Consider the following 26292-nt stretch of genomic DNA (forward strand, 5'->3'; position numbering starts at 1 on the left):
CTGTCTGTCTGCCTGTCTGTCTGTCTGTCTGCCTGTCTGTCTGTCTGCCTGTCTGTCTGTCTGTCTGTCTGCCTGTCTGCCTGTCTGTCTGTCTGTCTGTCTGTCTGCCTATCTGTCTGTCTGTCTGTCTGTCTGTCTGTCTGTCTGCCTATCTGTCTGTCTGCCTGCCTGCCTGCCTGCCTGCCTGCCTGCCTGCCTGTCTGCCTGTCTGTCTGTCTGTCTGTCTGTCTGTCTGCCTGTCTGTCTGTCTGTCTGCCTCTCTGTATGTCTGTCTCTGCCTGCCTGCCTGCCTGCCTGCCTGCCCGTCTGTCTCTCTGGCTGTCTGTCTCTGTCTGTGCCCCAGTCTTCCTCTCTACCTGTCTCCATACACATGTCCCCAGTGTAGACTGTAGTACTATCTGGGTAGTAGAAAGATCCTGTCAAACTATTGGATGAGACACGTCATCTCCTGAAAGCTGTCCTGTGCTTTTCGCGAGGATTTGAAGTGGAGTCAAACTTTAGTCAGACAGTCCAAAAACTCATGCCAGCCCCCTCTCCCCCTCCTCCCCCTTCTCCCCCTCCTCCCCCTCTCCCCCTCCTCCCCTCCTCCCCCTCTCCCCCTCCTCCCCCTCCAGATCCCCCAGATCAGCTACGCCTCCACGGCCCCGGAGCTGAGCGACAACACCCGCTACGACTTCTTCTCCCGCGTGGTCCCGCCCGACTCCTACCAGGCCCAGGCCATGATGGACATCGTCACGGCGATGAGCTGGAACTACGTGTCCACGCTGGCGTCCGAGGGGAACTACGGCGAGAGCGGCGTGGAGGCCTTCGTTCAAATCTCCCGGGAAACTGGTAAGTTGTTGCCGCTGGTGACAGCGTTTTGATGGATGGCGCGGGGGAACAATTGGGCTTGGGTCAGGCCAAGAGATGAATCCCACTATTTAGAATGTGAAGATATGTTAGTCTCTGAACGACGAATACTAGTCTTTCCATCCACTAAGCATTTGTGGAAGGCTGAACCACCAACCAGGATCTTTTCTTTTGTTCCCTGGTCTCTGGTCTATACCCCATGTTGTGCCTGTGCAGACTCCATGAGCCTCACTCGTTGCCGTTTGAAAAGCCCGTTCCAAAATCACCCAGCATCCCCTCTCCACCCAGACTTGTTGACAGTCAGCCCGAGATTGACTGTCAACACGAAAGACCCGTTTAATCACTTCGTCACCCGAGCTTGTACGCGCTTGTTGATGTGGCTTCGGCCCGTCCCCGGTGAACGGTTTAGGATATTGACGAGGATCTGTCAATTGACGCTTTCTATTCCCAGTCTGGGGAGGATGAAGGTTTCTGGCTTACGCACTCCCAGGGTCGTGGAGCGTCTTTGAAGACAGCGGCTCTGTCTCGCTGTCACCGCCGGGTCTCGGTGTCTCCACGGCCGTGCGTCGATGGGCTCGTGTTTGCGTGCTTGTCCGAAAGTGCTATGTGTGAGTGTGTGTCAGACTGGCTTGCTGGGGGCTGTGTGCAGTAAGGGTGGAACAGTCATCTGTTTGGTGTGCAGATGTTGATAGGGCTGGGGGGGGGGGGGGGGGGAGCATGCCTGCAGAGAGCTGCATCAGCACTACTGAAGCTGTCACACACACACACACACACACATTCTCAGAACACAGGGGTTGTCCTTACTGGGTTTACACGGTGCAGAATACTGAGTGTGGCTAGGCTGGATGACGCCTTCCTCCGAGACACACACACACTGTTTACATGTGGGATGATGCTGCCCAAGCTGTGTGTGTGTGCGCGCGCGCGTGTGTGTGTGCACGCTGTGACAGGGCCAAAAGGAGAAGCAGCCCCATGGTCTCTCTCTCTCTCTCTCTCTGGTGCCGTATACGGTGAGAGGCTGAGGAGGAGAGGGAGAAAGTGTCATGTTTGTAATCAGCCTGGAGGTCAGGTGGAGCCACGATGCTGTTCTCTTTTCCCGTGCCCCGCCTCCTCACACACACACACACACACACACACCCTCTAATTGAATCATGGAATGATTAGGATGTGACTCCTCATACTGATCCAAAACATAAAGTATGAATTGCTTTTTAATGACACTGTTAGGATTCATACAATCTGGTGTGCGGGGGTGGGTGGGGGGGGGATGCAGAGATTTGGTAGTGTGTGTGTCTGAATGTTCTCCTTCTGTGGACTTAGGTACATTAGATGTTGTGTGTAAACCTCTATATCTATACTGAGGCCTTGAGGTTTGAAGAGAGAGAGAGAGAGAGAGAGAGAGATAGAGATAGAGAGAGAGAGAGAGAGAGAGAGAGAGAGAGAGAGAGAGAGAGAGAGAGAGAGAGAGAGAGAGAGAGAGAAAGAGAAATAACATCAATGTATCTCCAGCTAACAATCTGGTTCTCCAGGAGGTTGATGAGAGCAGATTATGCACACACACCCACTCACAGATACACACACACATACACATGCAGACACACACACATACACATGCAGACACACACGCACACACTCACTCTCACCCACACACACTAACATACACAAACACACACACACACAAAGAAACACACGCCTGGCACTGCGGATATAACAAGCATCTAATTAGCCACGTTAACAAATGTCGCACCGGGCAAAATTAGAAAGTCAATATGCATGCAACAATGGGCACCATGTTCCAGAAAAACAACTTTGACCTCTGTCTCCGCCCCCTTCCTCCACCTAACCCCCATAAATCACTCCCAAATTGACCTTTTGGGGTTTTATTCCTTCGTTAACCTTTTGATTATTGTGTTGATTCGATTGTCCCGTTATAAACTCGACCCGAAAAGAGATGCATCCCCAACAAGCTAATAATGTTGTCCAGTGAGTAAACAAGAGCGCGGCAGGGTTCACCGCACTATGTGGACTGGTTTAATACGGTGAGACCGGAGCCTGCCGGGTCACAGAGAAGAGATACTCCATCCAGCCGTCTACTCTGGGGCTGGGTGGTGTGGGATGGTGTTATGGTGGGTGGTGTGGGTTGGATGGTGTTATGGTGGGTGGTGTGGGATGGTGTTATGGTGGGTGGTGTGGGTTGGATGGTGTTATGGTGGGTGGTGTGGGATGGTGTTATGGTGGGTGGTGTGGGTTGGATGGTGTTATGGTGGGTGGTGTGGGTTGGATGGTGTTATGGTGGGTGGTGTGGGTTGGATGGTGTTATGGTGGGTGGTGTGGGTTGGATGGTGTTATGGTGGGTGGTGTGGGTTGGATGGTGTTATGGTGGGTGGTGTTTAGAGCAGGTGGTGTGGAGACGTTTATTTATAATCCGAATCAGATCATTCTAAACAATAGCAAAACATGTCAAAAAAGATACAAGCCATATGACAGGTGCATTGTGCAAGGTTTCATAAAGCGACAGATGGACTTGGATGTTGGGCGTTCTGGGCCTTGTTGACGAGGCCAGCTGCAGATGGAAAGAAACTGCTGTTTTGGCGTGATGTTTTGGTCCTGATGGCCCGCAGACTTCTGCCGGAGGGATGGCTGGAACTGGACGGAACACTTTGAATTCAGAGACCTGATTCAGATGCTCCAAGTCATGATGTATGGTGTAGATCTTGGGTGGTTTATACACGCACACACATCATATTGAGAGGTGGATGCAGACACGTCTGCGAGTGAAGGGGTTGTGATTGGCCACGACTGCTGTCATGACCTCTCTCTGAATCACCCTCTACAGCCAAACCTGGTTCTTTTCTCAAAGAGAACAGTCCAGAAACATTCCAAATCAAGAGTATAACTCAGCCTCGGCTGGCCAAACTCGAATGTCTCGCTTCCAATCAACCACCAAGTGGGTCTAGGCCATTTCAGACAAGTGCTGCCCAGTCAATTCAACCAAAGCCATGGACCAGCCCAGCCCGTCCATGCCCAGCTCAACCCAGCCCAGTCCATCACTACCATGTCTCCCTCGGCTATGTTTAGCCACACTGCATAATTGGCACTTGGCCTTGGCTTGGTATGCATCCGACAGCTAATTAGTTATCAACAACTAGAAAAATAGCTGTTGGCGTTTGTGGCTAGTGTCTCCACATTTGTTTTTGACAGCCAAAGAAACCAATGACATAAATGGCAGCTGCTTCAGGCTGATTTGGTGGAAGAAGTATTTATTCCATAATGACAGTGTTGGAAAGGTTACTACGAAGGAAGAAGTTTTCTCCACTGCCTCATCCGGGGTTGCCAGGTTTGAGCTAGTTTAGATTTGTATAGTGTCACAGCCTCACTCTGGCCTTGCGTCAGAATACTTTCAAAACCAACCCTCCTTAGAGGGATAGAACTTCTCGTGGGTTCCTGTGTGTGTGTGTGTGAGAGTGTGTGTGTGTGTGTGTGAGTGTGTGTGTGTGTGTGTGTGCAGCCTTACCCTCTACCCTGGTGGCTGGAGAAGACTCGGCGCTCCACAGGTTTCCAATCCCAGACCTCATCTCCATGTGTAATCCACCCGGGATTAGCCGATCCTATTAGCCTAGCACCACAGACCGTGGCGTAATCTCACCGTTCCGCGACACCCCCCGCCCGGCTGCGAAGGGATTCAAAGTCGCGAGGAAGAAAAGAACAAGGGAGGGGTGAGGAGAAGGAGGGAAATCATTAAATGGTTATCTCAAGAAGCAATTAATGAGGTGTTTGGCTTTAATCTCTGACTAGTTCCTTTCCTTGCATTTCTGATGGTTTTGTTCCTCCATGGCCTGAAACAATGATGAAAGTCTTATTAATTACCGGGGCCCTGATGCTGTTGCGTCACAGAAAACTGTTAGCTACCCGACACCTTGTCCCCAGATCCATGGTAGCAGCACACACACACGCGCGCACACACACACACACACAAATATACTCGCACGCTTCTTTCTTAACACATGAATCTCACACACGGTCCTCTCTCTCCGACACACGCGCACACACATCCCAAAACAGCATTCAAAGACGCATTTGCGTAATACGCATCTCCTTGAAAGGATCAAAACGAAGGTGATGTGCTTCTCGGCTGTCGCCGGCGAGCGTTGTGTGGTGTTCCGGGGCACAGTCCCTCCATCTGACGGGGAGGGCATAGTGATTTATGATGTGTGAAGGGGAGAGCCGTATTACAGCCTCCTTACCTGTCAGCCTCATCCCCCGAGTGGCTTTACCTCCTAGATCCTGGTCCTCGATTACGCTCACATACACGCACAGACGTGCACACAAACAGACACGCTCACACACAGACACGCAAACACGCTCTTACACACACGCCAGACACGCTCACACACACAGAGATGCTGTCGACATCTCTCTCACACACACACGCGCACACGCGCGCACTCTAACACGCATCCCCCTCCCCCCCCCCAATCAAAGATAGAGAGTGATACCATTCATCACTGCCTCAAAGGAGAGCTTAGAGAGCAGGGAGAACAGCATCAAACAGGAACGTTTCGAACCACTTAACTTGGCCTGCTTTCTCTCTCTACCAATCGGGCTGTTTGTTTTCCTGTCCACTGTACCTCAGAGGGCCTGAGACACAGCACTCTGTTGCTGTTCCTTTGTTTACGGTCTACATGGCCTTGATTGAATGTGTGCTATCATACCAGGCCAATTCCTGTGCTTCCTGTAAAAACAAGGACAAAATATTAAACACTGGAAGGGATTATTGTTATTATTTTCATTATTATTATATAAATATTACATAGTTCACATATGATTACTGTCTATCTAATTTTGCATGATACCAAGACAAACTTGTAGAAAGTTTGAAAATGTGCCTGCCAATGCTTGAAGTGGGGAAAAAGGATGCCGGCACTCTCTTGAATTGGCAAATCATGAAGTTTGAGATTTCTACAGTGAAAAACTAAACTTGGAGATATTGCTGGTACAACAACAATGTATTGTTATTTATTGACAACAAACGTTAAGGGCTGCGTTTCCCAGATTCGTTAAGAAGCTCTTAAGTGCTAAGAGCTTCTTTTTGAATCTGGGAAATGGGGCCAAGTCAACGTCGCAAACCACGAGAAGCCGAAATATCCGACTTCACAGAGCCGTTTTCGACCCCTCCCCGGCTGCAAGTGTAACAGACGTGCTATTGCAAGTTCCGTCAGAGGTGTACGGGCCACTATCCGCTCCCCCCGGGAGTCGAACTCACCCCCTCTGACTTCCCAAGCGCCACCACTACCAACTACGCCAACGAAAAGCTAGCAATTTGCTGACGCGGGTGGCCTGTTACATACTTGAGGAGCGAGTTTCACCACACACCGGCTACACAAGCGGCTACTCTCGCCGGTCGTGTCATGCAGCCGCAGTCCATGTTGAGCGCACCGTAAGAGTAAAAGGTAGAAGTGCCGCTACTGCGTACCGGTGAGTACCAGCCCACTTTGAGCACTGGACTGCCTGCATAAAACTTGACCTTATACTCCTGATTGCAAAATACTGTGCTGCAGAAAATGAAAAAATTCATTGTAACCATGGGAGCAAAATGATGAATAAAGTATGACAACAATTTTAAGAATGGACTTATTTTTTAATGAAACACAAGTGGAATGGATTTTGAAAGCGGATACAATACAAAAAAGAGAAGAGGATTAACATAAACAGTCACATTGGCACCGTTTGAAATGAAATTGTTAACCCACCAACATAAACAGGCCAATTATATTGAAGGGAACACAAGATCCTTCCTTGAATATTAGGAGGGTCCCCCATCCCCCCCGAGAATATTGCCTCGGCTTGAAAAGCTGTTTTCTCATTGGCTGGTTTGGAGCTGGCCAGCCTGGGTTAGGTTCGCCCCATCGCGAACACGAGTCATGATGCCACATCGCAGCTGGAATAGTAAAGACACACACATTCACACCACACAAACGCACACATACGCCCAAACGTGTAAAGCTGGTGCTTGGTTTGCTAACCCCTAACCCAACTGGAGGTGTCGAGTAATTCACCATACTTGATACGATGGCAGGGAATACATGGGGTCATATTAACTGACTCCAACTTTAGCATTTTTTATTGCATATACTGTATTGTCTAGCACTAACAGCCGATGACAGACGCTAAGACGAAATAAGATCAACTTTATTCATCCCACACTGGGGAAATTCCCTTGGCACAGCAGTTCAATTGACACAACAGAATAGAAAAATGACAAACATAATAGAAACCTACGAACAAGAGCAATAACGATGTACACTACGAACACCTCATTTAATAAACAGACGAATAGGACTATGTACAGATGATGAACACCTCTCATACTCAGAATAAAAGGTAACAAATGGAACAATGCACACAGGTCACGGCGGAGGGCGAGCGACAAAGAGTCATAGATAAATAAACAAACGTGCGTGGCGCGGCATATCAAGCAGTGCGACGTCATGTTGTGATTGCACACAAGAGTCTGACTGCTGCCGGAATGAAGGAGCCGCGGTAGCCGTCCGTCTTCCACTGAGGGTGAGGCATCCTCCTGCTGAAGGAGCTGTTCAGGAACCCCAGCGTCTCACTCGGTGGAGGGGTGTGAACACATCGTCCTCCCATCCCCCGCCACCTCTATGCTGTCCAGAGGGCAGCCCAGAACAGAGCCGTAGCCCTCTTCGCCAGTTTGTGAAGTCGTTTCTTGTCCCCTCTCGGTGCCCCCCGGCCCCGCAGCAGGCTACGGCTTAGCAGATAGCCGACGCAAGCGCAGCGTCAGAGAAAAGATTTCTGTCCGGCACACGCCAAAAGACCTCGGTCTACTCGACAGGTGGAGACGACGGTATCCCTTTCTGTACAGTACATCTGTGTTTTTGGACCAGTCCAGTTTCTCATTTGTGGGAGTCAGATGGCTGAGCGGTTAGGGAATCGAGCTATTAGTCAGAAGATTGCCGGTTCGATTCCCGGCCGCGCAAATTGACGTTGTGTCCTTGGGCAAGGCACTTCACCCTACTTGCCTTGGGGAAATGTCCCTGTACTTACTGTAAGAGCGTCTGCTAAATGACTCAATGTAAATGTTATTGTTGGGGTGAAACAGCCGGGAATCTGCATGTCTCCACCCTCTCAATATCAGCACCCTGGATGTTCACCGGTGAAGTCTGAGGCAGCCTCCCACGGAAGCCAACCGCCATCTCCTTTGTCTTGCTGGCGTTGAGGCGAAGGTGGTTTGACTCACACCAGCGGACAAAGCCAGCGATGGCCTCCCGGTATCCCTGGTCGTTCGCTTCCGATACCCGTCCAACCGTGACAGCATCATCAGAGAACTTCTGTTTGTTTCTTATGTGAAGTCCGCTGCGTACAGGGTGGAGAGGGAAGGAGCGGGCACTTTACTCTGTGATGCTCCCGTCCTGACAATCACCACATCAGACACACATGAGCCTGGAGATGGTCAATGTAGGTGCGAATAAGATGGCTGAGCGTTAAGGAGTAGGGCTATTAAGCAGAAGGTTGCTAGTTCGATTCCCGATCGTGCAAAATGACGTTGTGTCCTTGGGCAAGGCACTTAACCCTACTTTCCTTAGGGAGAATGTCCCTGTACTTACTGTAAGTTGCTCTGGATAAGAGCGTCTGCTGAATGTAAATGAATCGTTTTGATGCTTGCCATGCATTCTTAAATACACAACTCACAGTTCAAACCAATGGGACAGTTCTGGGAGATAAAATCATTTCTTTTTCCGAAATGCCCTGGCACAAATGCCTCCAAAAATGCTGAATCTTACACAGGAGGTTGATGGCAGCTATGGCAACTATTTCCTTAGCTATTGCCTTAGTACTGAGGGACCTCAAATTTCAACCCAACACACACAGTATATGAAGGGTGCGCACACGGGAACACCAGTAAGAGGAAGTATGTAAGAGGCCTCCCGCATCGGCGAAAGGTTAGCGTTTTTCAGTTGGCGTAGTTGGTAGTGGTGGCGCTTGGGAAGTCAGAGGTGGTGAGTTCGACTCCCGGTGGGAGTGGACGGTTGCCTGTATACCTCTGACGGAACTTGTAAGACCACGTCTGCTACAGTGATGCCGTGACCCGGATCACTAGGTTAGCATCAGCTAGCCGGCCGGAGTGAGTTTGAGGAGTGAATGTAGCCGGTGTGTGGTGAAACTCACTACTCAAGTATGTAACAGGCCACCCGCGTCAGCAAAGTGCTAGCTTTTCGTTGGCGTAGTTGGTAGTAGTGGCGCTTGGGAAGTCAGAGGTGGTGAGTTGGACTCCCGGTGGGAGCGGACGGTTGCCTGTATACCTCTGACGGAACTTGCAAGACCACGTCTGTTACACACGCACACTTTGGATCGTACAGACTGAGAAAACCACGCAACTAAAGAAAGTTCACCCCTGTATCCACAGCCCACTGTCACCTCATGTGCCCCCCCCAAATCACACAAAACAAGGCAGACAAATGACTTAGACAACAAAGTTCTACTCCGCCCCCCCATCCCCTAATCCCGTCAGAAACCCCCTGCCTGCCTCCAAGGCCATTTCAACAACACAAGCTACTACTAAAGTGCAAAGGATATGTATGTGTGTGCGTGTGTGTGTATGTGAATCTGCCTGCACGACTTGAAAGCACTTTAATACCGCCATCCATTCCGCTCCAGTGACTGTTCTACCGGGCTGAAGGAAAGCATCTTCGGAGAGGAGGGTCGTGGGGGTCATGGTTAAAATAAATTGCAAAACCCCGACCTGGGTATTGTTGTTTGAGCGTGGGGGGTCCTGACTTTATGAAACTGCCTGGCGCGCTCTAAAAAAACTTCCAGAAATCAAAAGACTGAGGGGAATCGAAAATGTATACTTGAAAATGCTCTCTGTGCTCTGATGTAGTGGCAATGAGAAGGTCATCAGATGAAGATTAGAGCAACACTGGGTTTTACCTCTTTCTCTCTCTCTCTCTGTCTCTCTCTGTCTCGCTCTCTCTCTCTCTCTCTCTCTCTGTCTCTCTCTCTCTCTCTCTCTCTCTCTCTCTCTCTCTCTCTCTCTCTCTCCATGTCTCTATCAAAAATCCTTGACAAACTTTAAAAAATGACTTAACAGATTGGGACCATTTTAATTTCAAATTACTGTAAATATTACTCAGTGGTGAAGACTTTTTTATGGTAAACTTTCAATTAGAAGTTTGAAAAGTGAGGTGATATCGAGGTATGACTCAGCGTGACTCGTCGATTCATGTAGTACATATTCAAGGTAATGGCAGGCAGCTGACTGAATTGAAATGTACTCAGGGGCCTTGGGCTGAGAGAACAGCACAGACATCTCAACTCTGCCATGAGTCAACAATGGCGGTGCTTGAGGAGGAAACTTGAATACTCTCTCTCTCTCTCTCTCTCTCTCTCTCTCTCTCTCTCTCTCTCTCTCTCTCTCTCTCTCTCTCTCTCTCTCTCTCTGTCCCTCTCTCTCTCTCTCTCTCTCTCTCTCTCTGTCCCTCTCTCTCTCACACCCACTCACCCACCCAGACACTCACTCAGTCACTGTCTACCTCTTTCTTCCATAACACACACAAGGGCTGCTCTCCATGTATGCCTTCCACGCACACTGTCACTCAACTACGCACACGGGTTGCTCTGTATTCAAGCTAGTTCCTTAGTTCCTTTGGTCTTATATACTTAGGGCAATAGTGGGGTTGCCGCAGTCAGGGTCGCCGCCAGGAATTTTGGGCCCCATGAAAAGGAAAATGTATATTTATATTTTTAGGGGCCCCTGTCAGTCAGGGGCCCTTAGAATTGTCCTAGCTTTTCCCCCCTATACGGCGCCCCTGGCCGCAGTGGCTCACTGGACAGAGCGAGTACCATGTCGGCTAAGACCTTACTGCAGTGGCCCCGGGTTCTATAGGTTTAGGCCTGGGTTCATTAGGGTTTGGCCTGAGTTCATTAGGGTTTGGCCTGGGTTTAATAGGGTTTGGCCTGGGTTCATTAGGGTTTGGCCTGGGTTCATTAGGGTTTGGCCTGGGTTCATTAGGGTTTGGCCTTGGTTCTATAGGTTTAGGCCTGGGTTCATTAGGGTTTGGCTTGGGTTCATTAGGGTTTGGCCTGGGTTTAATACGGTTTGGCCTGGGTTAGTGGTGGTCACTTCCTGCATGTCCTCCCTTTACTCTCTCCTCTAAATTTCCTGTCTCTCTATACTACCACAATCGCAATAAAGCAGAAATGACAACAATTTATGTTGGAAATCATCATTAGGGCACTATAGATGGAGGTCGTTAGATAACGCATGGCATCTGGTGTTTTTCCAGGTCCAAAAAATGCTTTATGGGTGACAAGTGACGAGTTGAAAAACGAGCTGTCATGTTTGCTGTAAGCAATTAACTACAAGCTCTCACATAACTAATACCACACAGTATTTAGTTGACATTGAGGTGCATACCAACTATCCAGGTACAGTGTCCTGCTTGACAAACCCAGACCAGATGGTTTGGACACACAGAAACACTGGGGCCTTACACCTGGCAGGCCAGCGAGTCGAGCACAGATGTCCAAGCTAGCCTATGAAGCATTACCTCTTAGCCATTCTCCAGTGATTCAGACCCAGCCAGCTGCACCTGCAGCACACACACACACACACACACATACACACACACCCTGATGGATGTTGTGCCAGCGAGGGCTGATTAGCTAGGTCTGAACCGCCCGGAATTACAGCTCAGTCGGCACGGCGATTGCTTTGTTGTACTCCTGACAACGATCCATGTGTGGCTCCCAACCCGGGATGAAGGAGAGTAATTTAAGCTTGTTCTTTTCTCTCCCTCTCTGTCTCTCCATCGTCTTCTCCCTTTATCACCCCCCCCTCTCTCTCTCTCTCTCTCACTCGCCCAGTCCCTGGGCGTTAAGTGGAAGCTAAAGACACTTGCTTTGTTGTACGGCATTGTCAACCGTTGACAGGAATTAGGACTTAGTCCCTGTCTGGCGGATGGAGTTTCCTCGGGGCTAGGCTTCCGTCGAGCAGAGAGACTCTGCGCACGCTCTCCCGCTACTATCCCGACCCCTGGCGGCTCGCCGGCCGACCAGAGACACTGAGCCTGGTCACCATCTCTCGGATGGACAGATTAGGGTTAAAGACATGGAGGGAGGGGAGGGGGTAAAGGAAAGTGAGGAGGGATGATGTCCCAAATATATGTAAAAGAGAAAAGAGAGACTGAGGTGGAGAAAGAGAGAGAGAGAGAGTAACTGAAAGACCCGGGCTGCTCTCTCTCCTCCTGGTCGCAGCTTTAGGAGCTCAGAGAGAGATGTCGTGTGATCTCAGTGAGGCAGAGGAAGCCCGCGAGGAGGAAGTCGTCCTCATCACGCCGGGAGATCATTGGCTGGGTCCAGTCACACCGACCAATGATATGGCCGTCAGCGATATTTCCCCCCCCCCCCCCCCCCCCTTAAAAAAGTTGTGTTTTTCATACTTGTCCATCTGGTGCCCACAAATGTCCATTCAAAAGTCCCATGGTGCACTGCGAGCAGTAGCGGAGCCAGAGGGGTGTCCGGGCTGGCACTGGACACCCCTGACATCTGATTGGCCACCCCGGGTGCCACCCCAAAATGTAATTTGCTATTGGAAATTTGATGCTGATTGACATCTCATTTGAACTCATTAGAGAGAGGGATTTATTTCGCTGCGTTGCGGTGCATTATTCAAATCAAAGAGAGACGTTTGTTGGCAGATACAGAAGAATAAGAAGAACTTGAAGTATTTGCGCCTCATACACGATGCGGCTTATTTTCCGAAAACTACGGTAATCAGATAGACGGGAGATCGGTTCCCAATTTATCCTAACAGTAACATTGTGTTTACATCTGTGTTAATAGGTATAGTAAAAAAAACCTGTGTACTAGCTTGTACACTGACATTCTAAAATTATACATCCAAATGAACATAAATATTACACTGTAAATTTGTAATGTTTTTGGGCAGTCCATTTCTGCTTGATTTCTGCCACCTGTCAAGTCAAATTGCAGTGTTTTTTAGGGTGTGTAAATTTAACTTTTTTTGTAAATAAACTATGCACTGTGTTATTTCTGTAACCCATAAATACTATTATAAATCCCTGCTTGAGCTTTTTTTCCTAAAAATACTTTGGATGTTCCAGCACTCATAGACAGATTATACTGTGTATATTAATGATAACAGTGACCCAAGACTCTGGACTATGGACCCCCTGAAGTAGCCTTGGCCAACTCTTGGAAACCCCATGTATAAAACTCTAGTTCCGCCACTGACTGCGAGCTTAGAACCAACCCAATTATATAATTCTGTCAGCAGTTGAACAGTGACAAATGGATGGTAATAGGCCTGTTTTTAAAGCAGCCACACTTACCGACGGTAACAGGCTGATGTAGTGGCAACGAGAAGGTCATCAGATGAAGATTAGAACAATGCTGGGTTTTACCTCTCTCTCTCTCTCTCTCTCTCTCTCTCTCTCTCTCTCTCTCTCTCTCTCTCTCTCTCTCTCTCTCTCTCTCTCTCTCTCTCTCTCTCTCTCTCTCTCTATGTCGCTCTCTCTCTCTCTCTCTCTCTCTCTCTCTCTCTCTCTCTCTCTCTCTCTCTGTCTCTCTCTCTCCCTTTCTCTCTCTCTCTCTCTTTCTCTCTCTCTCTCTTCTCTCTCTCTCTCTCTCTCTCTCTCTCTCTCTCTCTCTCTCTCTCTCTCTCTCTCTCAACTCTTCTTTACCAGAGGAACCATGAGGAAGCTATGCGACCAAGTCCAAATCTGACAAGTCATTTATTTTCACCAGCACCAAATGGGATAAAACCAGGGGATTTAAAAGTTCCCTCATCCTGCAGCCTCCCATTTCTCTCCCCTGAAAAACTTTTATTATTCCAACGAGCGACAGGAATTTATGCAAGGTTTAGACACGGTTTTATATTCTCCATTTTTTTCCCCATCCCCCTCTTTCTCCTGCCCCAGGGTTTGTGTGTCTCTTTTCAGAGGCAGGAAATAAATTGTCTGTTTTATTGAGAAGGGGGGGGGAGTTAAGAAAGGCCTTTCTTTCTTAAAAAAAAGAAGGGATAGGAGATGCAGATGCAAGTAAGAGAAGGAACGAGAACGTTTGTGGGATGAGTTCCTGTTAGCCATCTGTCCCTCTGTCGATTGGCTGCCCAGTTAGTCCTTCTGTCCATCCCTGCCCTAATGACAATCTCATTCATCTGCCCTGCCCTGCCCCTTTTCCTCTTATAACACCGAATCTCGTGTTAGGTCAATTATGTCTGGCTACAGTCGACTATTGACGATGTCAGTTGATTGCTTTTCCTTCACACCGGCGAAGGAAGTGAGTATTGAGTCGCCAATCAGCAGTTGAAGGAGAGGAGAGCTCATTGGAGAGGAACAGGGGACGAGGACAAGACAGGAGGCAGGGCGCGTCACAGCAGAGAGAGAAGTGCCAACCGGTGTCTCTGTGCGTCATCAGCTCCACTGAGGAGAAGCGAGTGTCTCTAACACCTCTTAGTTGGAGTCTGCTGCTCCTCACACACACACACATACACACGCACACACACACACTGATGAATGCTGTGCCAGAGATGACTGAAAAGCCACCCAGTCACTTTCACACATACGCACACATACGCACACACACACACCATGTGTCAGTGCCCCCCCCTCCTCACTCCCCTGCCCCCAGTCATCACACGATTACAAGTCGTCACGACAGACAGCCTGGCCCACAGCCCCCACCGTTTCCCCCCAGAGGTCTACAAACGTGCAGACATCATTTATCCACGGCCAAACGTTTTGGATTGGCGTGCCGTGAAACAGTGAATCCCTGTCTCGGTTTTCCGTTTGGGGGAGGAAGAACTTTTCGGTCTTGCCGTCTCACCTCTGAGACCCGAGGCGTCGCGGTCAGCGGAGAATAGACGTATCCCCGGTACCGCGGGCCTCTCTATGGAACACATGAAGAATTTAGAGAACCAAGATGGCGTCGGGAATACAGAGCAGATCGAGGTGAATATTGCATGAACAGGATACGCCGTCCTCCTCCTCCACTTTCCTTTCAATCTCCCTCCTGTCCTTTTACACTTTCTTCTTTCAGTCTCTCTGCAATATCGTATCTGTATAGTCTCTCTACCCCCCCCCCTTCTCTCTCTCTCTCTCTCTCTCTCTCGCTCTCTCTCTCTCTCTCTGTCTCTTTTTCTTTCTTTCTTCCTGTCAGCTTCCTGTGCCTACCTCGACATGAAAGTCTATTTGTGCCTGTGATGCGTCGACCCCCCCGACCCCGAGCGTAGGAGGACCGTTTGATTTCGCTTTCGAACGAGAGGCAGAGATGTCCATCGCAGAGATGCGTCTGCTAAGTCCAAACTGCCACCTCGTCTCCGGCCACGTGTGTTCTGGTCGTCATCCAATCGTGCCGACCGGGCACACGCAGACACACGCGCACGCACACGTGCACAGAGTATAATACGTGTCGTGCCTCTGATGACATGTTCGGCGAGCGCCCCGGCACATTCTGTTCCGTCTTTCGACCGGGGCTTTGCCGCTATGGCTCGCCATGTTCCGGGATGTTCTTATTTAAAAAGTCATGAGACATGGCTCGGCTTACACGCATGTACAGTGTCCTAACAGTCTCTAGGTGGAGCGTATACAGTAGTCTGGGTGGAGTGTATACAGTAGTCTGGGTGTAGTGTATACAGTAGTCTGGGTGTAGTGTATACAGTAGTCTGGGTGTAGTGTATGCAGTAGTCTGGGTGTAGTGTATACAGTAGTCTGGGTGTAGTGTATACAGTAGTCTGGATGGAGTGTATACACTAGTCTGGGTGTAGTGTATACAGTAGTCTGGATGGAGTGTATACACTAGTCTGGATGGAGTGTATACAGTAGTCTGGGTGTAGTGTATACAGTAGTCTGGGTGTAGTGTATACAGTAGTCTGGATGGAGTGTATACACTAGTCTGGATGGAGTGTATACAGTAGTCTGGGTGTAGTGTATACAGTAGTCTGGGTGGAGTGTATACAGTAGTCTGGATGGAGTGTATACACTAGTCTGGATGTAGTGTATACAGTAGTCTGGGTGTAGTGTATACAGTAGTCTGGATGGAGTGTATACACTAGTCTGGATGGAGTGTATACAGTAGTCTGGGTGTAGTGTATACAGTAGTCTGGGTGTAGTGTATACAGTAGTCTGGATGGAGTGTATACACTAGTCTGGATGGAGTGTATACAGTAGTCTGGGTGGAGTGTATACAGTAGTCTGGATGGAGTGTATACAGTAGTCTGGATGGAGTGTATACACTAGTCTGGATGGAGTGTATACAGTAGTCTGGGTGTAGTGTATACAGTAGTCTGGGTGTAGTGTATACAGTAGTCTAGGTGTAGTGTATACAGTAGTCTGGATGGAGTGTATACACTAGTCTCTAGTCATTGGCTGTAGCGTGCGTGCGACCTCGGGTTTGGAGTGTCTCATTGACCTCAGCTGCAGACGAACACGCCGCCTCTTCCTGCTGGGTATCTACCTCTGTCATCTCCGTGGTAACAGGATTTGGACACTCTCATCCGTGGCTGCCGGCTCTGGATGCCCCGGGTCTCCCTGCACACCCTCCAGTTAATAGTGGACTGTTGACACTGGCATCAGAGGTCCTGTGTGTGTGTGTGTGTGTGTGTGTTTGTTTGTTTGTTTGTGTTTGTGTGTACTATCACCAGAGTTGGCCTGTCGTCAGTCTTATGAACTGGGAGGTGATTGGCGCGGCACCCTGACTTCTACCGCCGAACGGGACTGGACTTGGTCTCCATGGTAACTAGCTGGGTGCCAATGCCAAGACCGGGAGTGGATAGAGAGTCATTGTGCGCTCCTGTGTGTGTGTGTGTGTGTGTGTGTACTCACATAGGAGCCCAGTTTGTGGTTGGCAGCACTTGCATGGAAGTAATGATAGGTGCAGGCAGTGTTGTCCCTCCCTCCCCGCTCACCCCTCACCAGCCCCTCCAGCGCTCTTCTCATCCACAATTAAGCTCTCTCTCTCTCTCTCTCTCTCTCTCTCTCTCTCTCTCTCTCTCTCTCTCTCTCTCTCTCTCTCTCTCTCTCCCTCTCTCTCTCTCTCTCTCTCTCTCTCTCTCTCTCTCTCTCTCTCTCTCTCTCTCTCTCTCTCTCTCTCTCCCTCACTCCCTGTCTCTTACTCTCTCTCTCTCCCCTCTTCCCTCCTCGTTCCCCTAGCTCTCCTCCTCTCTCTCCTTCCCTCCTCCTCCTGTCCCCCAGCTCTCTGCTCTCTCCACATGCGCATGTGACAGCCCAGCTCCCTTGCTGGATGTGGTAGCCACATTGCTCTCTTGGTCGTATCAAACCGACACTGTGTGTACGCGTGTGCTTGTGTGCGTGTGTGTTTATGAGTATTACACACATCAGATAAAGTATCAAGAGAGATACAGTTTGTGTGCGAGTGAGTGAGAGAGGGAGGGAGGGAGAGCAATAGAGAGAATGTTGTGTGTGTGTGTGTGTGGAGGGCTGCTAGAGCTGGGAGGATTCTTGTGGCCCACGGTGCCACAGCTCAACAGGGTTCAGGACGTTTTTGGTGGCGAGGACAATGGCTAAATTGTTGTGTGTCTCTCTCTCTCTCTCTCTCTCTTTCTCTCTCTTTTTCTCAGTCCCCCACCTCTCTCTGCACGTCCCTTTTCTTCTCTCTGCCAGTCCTTTTCCCTCCCTCGATACACACCCCACCTTTTCGAAGCCTTCCAACCGAAAGGACCCCCCCGCCATACCCGTTTTGAGCACAGACGGTCGCCCATGAAAACACTCGGATCAACATAAACAGCGGTGTCTTGAATAAGGAGCCCATCGTGAGCGCTTATCCCATGCGGCCACCATCATGGTGTGTCACCTAATTATGTCTGCCGTCTCCTCTTGGCTCGCCCGCATGTGTGGAGCGCTGCCCTGTAGGACATCTCTGCTCTCTCTCTCTCTCTCTCTCTCTCTCTCTCTCTCTCTCTCTCTCTCTCTCTCTCTCTCTCTCTCTCTCTCTCTCTCTCTCTCTTTCACTCGCTGTCTCTCTCTCTCTCTCACTCTCTCTCTCTCTCTCTTTCTCTCACTCGCTGTCTCTCTCTCACTCGCTGTCTCTGCTCTGTCTCTCTGCTCTCACCCCTTCAGGTTTCGTCTCTCTCTCTTTCTTTCATTTGTTTTTTGCTCGCTCTCCCTCGGCTTTCTCGCTCTCTCTCTTTTTCACTGCTCTCCCTTTGCATGCTCTCTCTCTCTCTCTCTCTCTCTCTCTGATCTCTGATCTCTCTGATCTCCTCTCCTCAGTCTCATATTCTCATATATCATCTCACCTCTCCCCCCTAGCTTGGCCCTTCCCCTCCTCTCCTCACGTCCTACCCCCGTCTCCTCGCCCTGTCCCACCATGACCTAAATACAGCGGTTGCGTGAAACCCCAAGATCAGTGGAATGCTGTTGAGATGCGATGACGGCGACGCTACAAAAGCGAAACCACTTCCAACGGACACAAAGGGCGAGTGTTCGGGACACGTCGCCATGGAAACGTGTGCGTGCGAATGAGCGGCGCGCCACGTTGGCATTTGGCGTGCCCTCCACTCCCCCCCCCCCCCCTCCAAGGCCCGACAATGGGTACGGCGAGGGGCAGGTGATTGAGCCAAACGGGCAAAACAACGAACAAACCATGACAAAAAAAAGAAGAAGACTGGCGCGGCGGCTACAATGCGACGTCGGCACACGTGACGTCGGCAGGCTGGGTCAGGAGCGGGCGTTGCCCCCGGTGTTGGTGGGGTGGGGGGGTGGGGGGACAGAGACGGATAGGCAGGCGGCGAGAGAAGGAGCGACGGCGTGGAGGGAGCGGAGAGAGAGAGAGAGAGAGAGAGAGAGAGAGAGAGAGAGAGAGCGAGCCAAGGAAGGTAGGGAGTCGGGGGTGCGAGAGATGAGAGGGGGAGCAGAGAGTGACACAGGCGAATGCACACATGACTGATTTACACCTGATAGCAGCTTCCAGACGTCGTAAGCTGGCTGGGCGATGACTGTATCCGCAGCTGTGTGTGTGTGTGTGTGTGTGTGTGAAGGTATGTGAAATCCCCTCTGTGTGATAGCCTTAAGCTCTGCTCTCGCTCCGAGGACCAGGGATCCCGCTAGCTCCGACAAATTACACACACAACCCCCCCCCCCCGCCCACACACACACCTGTCTCTCTTCCTTTCTCTCTGTCCCTGCCTGTTCATCCTATCTCTGCCCGCACCCCCCAGATCAAATAAAGGAATGATGACGTGTGATGCCAAGCTGCCATATGACTCTCCCCCCAGCCTACTGCTAGGCCCATCTGTGGACATCTGCTTTACACCACAGTTAATACCCCCCAGATCTCATAGCGCCCCCAAGGCATCCCCGGCTGGCAGCCATGTCGTGGTTCAGCCAGGCGTCAAAACAAAATGGCGTCCAGGTGTGTTCCAGCTTTTCCCCCCTCGTGCTGTGAAACTCTGCAAACAAACAGGGTTGTCATGCCTTCTGGAAGTAGCCTTTCCCTGTGTGTATGTATGAGTGAGTGTGTGTGTTTATGCATGCATGAGTGCCCGTATATATATGTGCGAGTGTGTGTATCTGTGTGTGTGCGTGTGTGTGAGCATTGACAGTGTATGTGCGGTCCCTCTACCCTGCGGTGTGGCTTATTAACATGGTTTGTGCTCAGCCAAGCAGAAAGTACTGGAAGGCTTACCTGTGACCCTGTGGAGAGAGGGAGCAGAGGAGGAGAGGAGACAGGAAGATGAAGACAGAGAGACAGGATCTGGATGAGGGACCAGTCCATTGGTGGACGGGCAATCAGATCCAGTCAGCTCTGGAGAGCGAGGGGGACATGAGAACTTTGTCTCTGCATGAGGCTCTCTCCTCTCTTCTCTCTCCTCTCCACCTCTCTCTCCTCTCTTCTCTCTCCTCTCCTCTCTCCTCTCCACCCCTCTCTCCTCTCTCCTCTCTCCTCTCCTCTCCTCTCCACCCCTCTCTCCTCTCTCCTCTCTCCTCTCTCCTCTCTCCTCTGTCCTCTCTCCTCTCTCCTCTCTCCTCTCTCCTCTCTCCTCTCCTCTCCTCTCTCCTTTCCCCCCTCCTCTCCTATCTCCTCTCTTCTCCTCTCCTCTCTCCTCTCCACCCCTCTCCTCTCTTCTGTCTCCTCTCTTCCCTCTCCTCTCTTCTCTCTCCTCTCTCCTCTCTCCTCTCCACCCCCCTCCTCCCCTCTCCACCCCTCTCCTCTCTCCCCTGTCCTCTCCACCCCTCTCCCCCCTCCTCTCCTCTCACCCCTCCTCTCCTCTCCTCTGCCCTCCCGTCCTGACTCAGTCCTCTCTATCTCATGGGGCAGCAGGGTGTTCTCTATAAAGACACACCCGGGTGTGAGCTGTGCCATCAAACTGCCCAATGTTCTCCTCTGCCCTCCAGAGAACTGCATGAAGACCCGGCACGCCCACTCATCTGGTTGAAGGGCGAGAACTCTCTCTCTCTCTCACACACACAGTGCTCATTGGTTAGTCTGACCACCGTCTGAAGTTTTACTTTGGGACAGCGACAGGTCGCCTAGCGACAGGACTTTTGACGAGGGCGCTGGAGTCTGAGGCGTGCCCTGGGGGGTCACAGGTTACAGGCTCTGCCACCGAGTCACTGACTGGGTCACCCAGCCGGACAGGTGAACTTGTACGTAGGTTGTGTTTGTTTGTGTTTGCGCTCGCTCGCTCACGTGTTGCGGAGGGTGTGCTGTCGCGCGGAGGGTGTGCTGTCGCGCCGCGCATGTGTGTGAATGTGCTTCCTGCCACATGCTGCCAGCAGACCTATGCATCACGAGGGAGCGTCGAACACACAATCGCAAACAGGACATTCAGTCAACGGCGCGTTTCGATCTGGTTCTGAGTCCTTTTTCGCCGCGTCCCTTTTCAGATCTTCAGAAGTCCCGCGACGGCGGCCCGCGAGTCAAAACTTCAAAACGAGCGGATGCACATAGACAGTGCATACGCTACGATCAGGAACATGCAATTAGACCTGTTCCACATGCCTCGGTGGAAAACCTTGTTTCTATTGATCAGGGTTCTGTCTTCGGTTTGGGCCTGTGATGGCCTCTAGTTTGGTCTGGAGGGATTTCACAAGCCTTCGTCTCACCAAGCAGCTCTGTTTTACCTCTTTCTCCTACCTCCCCATCCATCTGTCCTCCGAGGGGACCACGGGAGGTTGTTTCCCGGCTTTTATAAGCAGGCTGGAGTCAACGCGGGCTGGGGTAATTGGCCTGTATGCTGGACTGGACTAGACTGCACTGCACTGGATACTCTGTAATCTGGATGATGTGGTTTTGATGGTCTCTCTCTCTCTCTCTCTCTCTCTCTCTCTCTCTCTCTCTCTCCCGCTCTCTCTCTCTCTCTCTCCCCCTCTCTCTCTCTCCTCCTCTCTCTCTCTCTCTCTCTTCTCTCTCTCTCTCTCTCTCTCTCTCTCTCTCTCTCTCTCTCTCTCTCTCTCTCTCTCTCTCTCTCTCTCTCTCTCTCTCTCTCTCTCTCTCTCGTTCCCTCCCAGTCCCTCTCTCTTTCTGGGCCAGTCACTTTGTAATGGTAATCAGGCCTTTTTGTATCTGGAGAATAAGAGAGAGAGAAAAATGGAGAGTTTTTGTGCGTGTGTGTGTACACTATGTGTGTCTTTACAGAAAACTGCATAAATGTGCATATCAAGTGTGTATGTGCAGGACTACACATAACTGAGTCTACGGGATGTGTGTGTGTAGGTACAGTAAAGTCTAATGAGACCCACAGAAAAGGATTGATTATTAGAATTAATCACTCCTCCAAAGCCCCTTTCAGAAGCTTCTGGAATACATAATTGGGGTCCAGGCCCCCCACCGTCTCCTCCGGTGCGTGCGTCCCTGCATGCGTGTGTGAGTAGGATTCTGTGTGTGTGTCTTTCTGCAAACGCGTGGGTCTCTGTCTCTTTCTGGGGAGGGGGGGGGGGGCGGTTCTGCAGAGAAGGGAGCCTGGTGTTGGTCACGGTTTGGAATGAAAGGGAGAAAACAGGACAGAGTAACACGGCGGATATTGCTATATATATACATATATACGTATATGTATTATTATTTTTTTGACAAAGTAGTTAAGGCGGCAGGCGTGTGTTGCTTAGGCGGCCGCCTTAGCTGCAGAGTGCTGCGGGAAACCCCGTGTGTGCGCCTCCGTCTTTCCACAAGTGTGCATGTGCCCTTCGTGTCTCTCTGCAAGTGTGCGAGCGAGCGAGCGCGCCTCTTACCGTAATAACCTGTCCAGCAGGACCGTCCATTAGAGCTGCTGTAACCAGCGTCCCTCTGTGTGCGGGTTGCTGTGTGGAGGCCTGGCCCAGCCGCGCTGGCCCAGCCGCGCTGCGCAAAAGCTCCCTCATGAAAGGCCCCCGGCGCTCTCAATGGCCCCCATTGTTCACGCAGGTGCAACGCGCAGGGCCGGCTCTTGGCTGAGGCGTCTGTGTGGGTTCATGAAGGGGTAGTGGGGTGGTGTGGCGGGGTGTGGGGTTGGGTTGGGTGGTGTGGTGTGGGGTGGTGTGTGGTAGTGTGGGGTGGTGTGTGGTGGTGTGGTGGGGTGTGGGGTGGTGTGGTGTGGGGTGGTGTGGTGTAGGGTGGGGTGGTACGTGGTAGTGTGGGGTGGTGTGGGGTGGTGTGTGGTAATGTGGGGTGGTGTGTGGTGGTGTGGTGGGGTGTGGGGTGGTGTGGTGTGGTGTAGGGTGGGGTGGTACGTGGTAGTGTGGGGTGGTGTGTGGTGGTGTGTGGTAGTGTGTGGTGGTGTGTGGTAGTGTGTGGTGGTGTGGGGTGTGGTGTGGGGTGGTGGGGTGTGGGGTTGGGTGGTGTGGTGTGGGGTGGGGTGGTGTGTGGTAGTGTGTGGTGGTGTGGGGTGGGGTTGGGTGGTGTGGTGTGGGGTGGTGTGTGGTAGTGTGTGGTGGTGTGGGTTGGGGTGGGGTGGGGTGGGTGGTGTGGGGTGGGGTGGTGTGGGGTTTGAATTCACATCTAAAGTAATAGTGTAATTTCTCAGAGACAGTGACTGCCCCTTTGCTTACACATGTATCTCAGTATCAAATTATTTACTGTCTGGAAAAAAATGTGTATGCTTGGCTGGTGGTCCAGTTTTCTCCACTTTTTAGGTAACGTCAAATCCTCCAATACTCGACCTCCTCTCCAACAAGTTAACGAACATTACTTTCTTTGCTCTCAACTGACTGACGAAAAAAAGTGTTAGGTAACCATGACAACGCGGAACGACGCAAGGTGGATTCAAACTAAATCACACAAGTATACAATTAGGAGAGGGGATTCACACACATGTTTTTCTTAACAAACGGAAATAAATAGAAAATAATTAAGACATAACAAGAGACCGATCCATTGCCAGGGTTCATCAAAGGAGTACATATCTTTTACATATTTTCTGCTGTATAAATCGGAGGGGACAGATTGGTAATTTCTCAATATTGTGGGGGACACGACCCCCCCAAAGAATGTGTGGTTACGCCCTTGCACACACACACACACACACACACATTAGAATGTGTGGACCCCAAGCGCCTCCCCTCCACGCAGCTCCTCTGGCTCGTGTCCTGTTGCAAATACCCGCCTTGTAATAGTCTGATTCACTTTCATGTTTTCCCCCTCTAACCAATTAAAAAGTCGCGCCAAGCCTTGTCATTTTTACTATCCCTTGGAGGGAAATTGCATTTTGGCAACAACCAACTGCAGTTTAGTATTTAATTTGATTCAAATTTTAATTGATTTAGATCCCAGCAACAAAAAAACTTTGGCCAAAACTATGTTCCCCAATACATATACTTATTTTTTTGAACCTGGCTCATGTAACAGTTTTTCATAACATTATTTTCGCTGAAGACTGATTTGTTTTAAACAAATTTGAAATGGTTGAATACCCAATATGTTTGCTTACGTCAAAGACAGCAATGACGTTTCATTAAAGGCAGGGCAGGTTATGTTGTTGAAAGGGACTTTTTGAAATGACGGTGAAATTAAATAAATCCAATATCTTTAGAGGTCGCAGGACTGTAATAAACCCAACCAATCATTTTGTTCGGACTGAACAAGGTTATTGGACAGTATTTGGAACAAATGCAACGATTGGACAGGCTACTTGTCTGTCTGTCTACCAACCTCCCAGCAATAGTCAGGCAGCGCGTTCATGTGTTTTTTTGCTTTGAATGAACGGGGTGGGACATTCTAGTTTGAAGGTTTTTCGAACTCGAGCTAAAATTGCTCGGTTCGCGAAACGTCCCTTCCCGGCCAAGCCAGGGGCCTGGCGAGCAACTATACTGCGCAAGACCGGACGAGAAGGGGAGTTCAACATGACGCTGACCATACGTCTGTTCCACGAGCTTCAATGCGCAACGGAGCACTTGCCATGGCAACAGGACGCCATCTTTAAACGGCTTTGATGCTTGGTCTACTTGATAATAGGTCTATGCTTCTGCCTTCTGCCACACACACATAAAAACCTCTGGGATGATGTGAGACATGAATCATAGGGGAAGAGAGTGTGAGAAAAAGAGAGAGTGTGTGTGTGTGTGTGTGTGTCAGGGACGGAGCTCTTCAGACAACCTAATTGGCTGAAGCCGTGCCCAGTCTGGGTATATGGGACTAATTGAACCTAGAGAGCTAGCGTGGCTAATGATGTTCCTCTTTTGCTCATTTGTGCTGCTTTATGTCCCTGATTCACACAGTGATGCTCAACTTTCTTATGGCAGACCGCCATCGTCTCTAGGCTACATGCTACTAGAGTACAGCATACACCCTGGAATATGTATGTGGTCTGATTGGCCTTACACATTCCATACAAAACCACAAAGCTATGCTTTTCTGAACTTGGCTATGTTACTGTAATGATGTAAATGGCCTGCAGCCGTTTGAAGTATAAGTCCAATGTATGAAGTCCAGTGCACTTGTGTGTAGGGTTTGAAATGCACCATATCATCCTCAATGGTACTCCCTCGTGTCAGCACAGGGTGTGGGTGTGAAGGGCGGAGGTCCCCTGCAACTGGGTGACTGTCTGGGTGGCTGACTGGGTGACTGACTGGGTGACTGACTGTCTGGGTGGCTGACTGGGTGACTGTCTGGGTGACTGACTGGCTGACTGTCTGGGTGGCTGACTGGGTGACTGACTGGGTGACTGACTGTCTGGGTGGCTGACTGGGTGACTGTCTGGGTGACTGACTGGCTGACTGGGTGACTGTCTGGGTGGCTGACTGGGTGACTGTCTGGGTGACTGACTGGCTGACTGGGTGACTGTCTGGGTGACTGTCTGGGTGACTGACAGGCTGACTGTCTGGGTGGCTGACTGGGTGACTGACTGGGTGACTGACTGGGTGGCTGACTGACTGAGTGACTGACTGGCTGACTGTCTGGGTGGCTGACTGGGTGACTGTCTGGGTGGCTGTCTGGGTGACTGACTGGCTGACTGTCTGGGTGGCTGACTGGGTGACTGACTGGGTGACTGTCTGGGTGGCTGACTGACTGAGTGACTGACTGGGTGACTGACTGGGTGACTGACTGGGTGGCTGACTGTAAATGGCCTGCAGCCGTTTGAAGTATAAGTCCAATGTATGAAGTCCAGTGCACTTGTGTGTAGGGTTTGAAATGCACCATATCATCCTCAATGGTACTCCCTCGTGTCAGCACAGGGTGTGGGTGTGAAGGGCGGAGGTCCCCTGCAACTGGGTGACTGTCTGGGTGGCTGACTGTCTGGGTGGCTGACTGGGTGACTGACTGTCTGGGTGGCTGACTGGGTGACTGTCTGGGTGACTGACTGGCTGACTGGGTGACTGTCTGGGTGGCTGACTGGGTGACTGTCTGGGTGACTGACTGGCTGACTGGGTGACTGTCTGGGTGACTGTCTGGGTGACTGACAGGCTGACTGTCTGGGTGGCTGACTGGGTGACTGACTGGGTGACTGACTGGGTGGCTGACTGACTGAGTGACTGACTGGCTGACTGTCTGGGTGGCTGACTGGGTGACTGTCTGGGTGGCTGTCTGGGTGACTGACTGGCTGACTGTCTGGGTGGCTGACTGGGTGACTGACTGGGTGACTGTCTGGGTGGCTGACTGACTGAGTGACTGACTGGGTGACTGACTGGGTGACTGACTGGGTGGCTGACTGTAAATGGCCTGCAGCCGTTTGAAGTATAAGTCCAATGTATGAAGTCCAGTGCACTTGTGTGTAGGGTTTGAAATGCACCATATCATCCTCAATGGTACTCCCTCGTGTCAGCACAGGGTGTGGGTGTGAAGGGCGGAGGTCCCCTGCAACTGGGTGACTGTCTGGGTGGCTGACTGTCTGGGTGGCTGACTGGGTGACTGACTGTCTGGGTGGCTGACTGGGTGACTGTCTGGGTGACTGACTGGCTGACTGGGTGACTGTCTGGGTGGCTGACTGGGTGACTGTCTGGGTGACTGACTGGCTGACTGGGTGACTGTCTGGGT

General features: G+C 50.8%; 1 protein-coding gene across 1 annotated transcript in view; it reads left to right on the top strand.

Moving 5' to 3' along the window:
• grm8a (glutamate receptor, metabotropic 8a) overlaps positions 1-26292 on the top strand; it is a 133870-nt gene that overhangs the window by 46338 nt on the left and 61240 nt on the right. Inside the window, exon 2 of the mRNA XM_084702027.1 lies at positions 615-835. Coding sequence (XP_084558153.1) covers positions 615-835 — 221 coding nt within the window. The remainder of the gene's footprint in view (positions 1-614; positions 836-26292) is intronic.

This window comes from Hypomesus nipponensis, chromosome 7 (genome assembly GCF_054491055.1).
Source record: "Hypomesus nipponensis isolate SF chromosome 7, ASM5449105v1, whole genome shotgun sequence".
Taxonomy (NCBI): Eukaryota; Metazoa; Chordata; class Actinopteri; order Osmeriformes; family Osmeridae; genus Hypomesus; species Hypomesus nipponensis.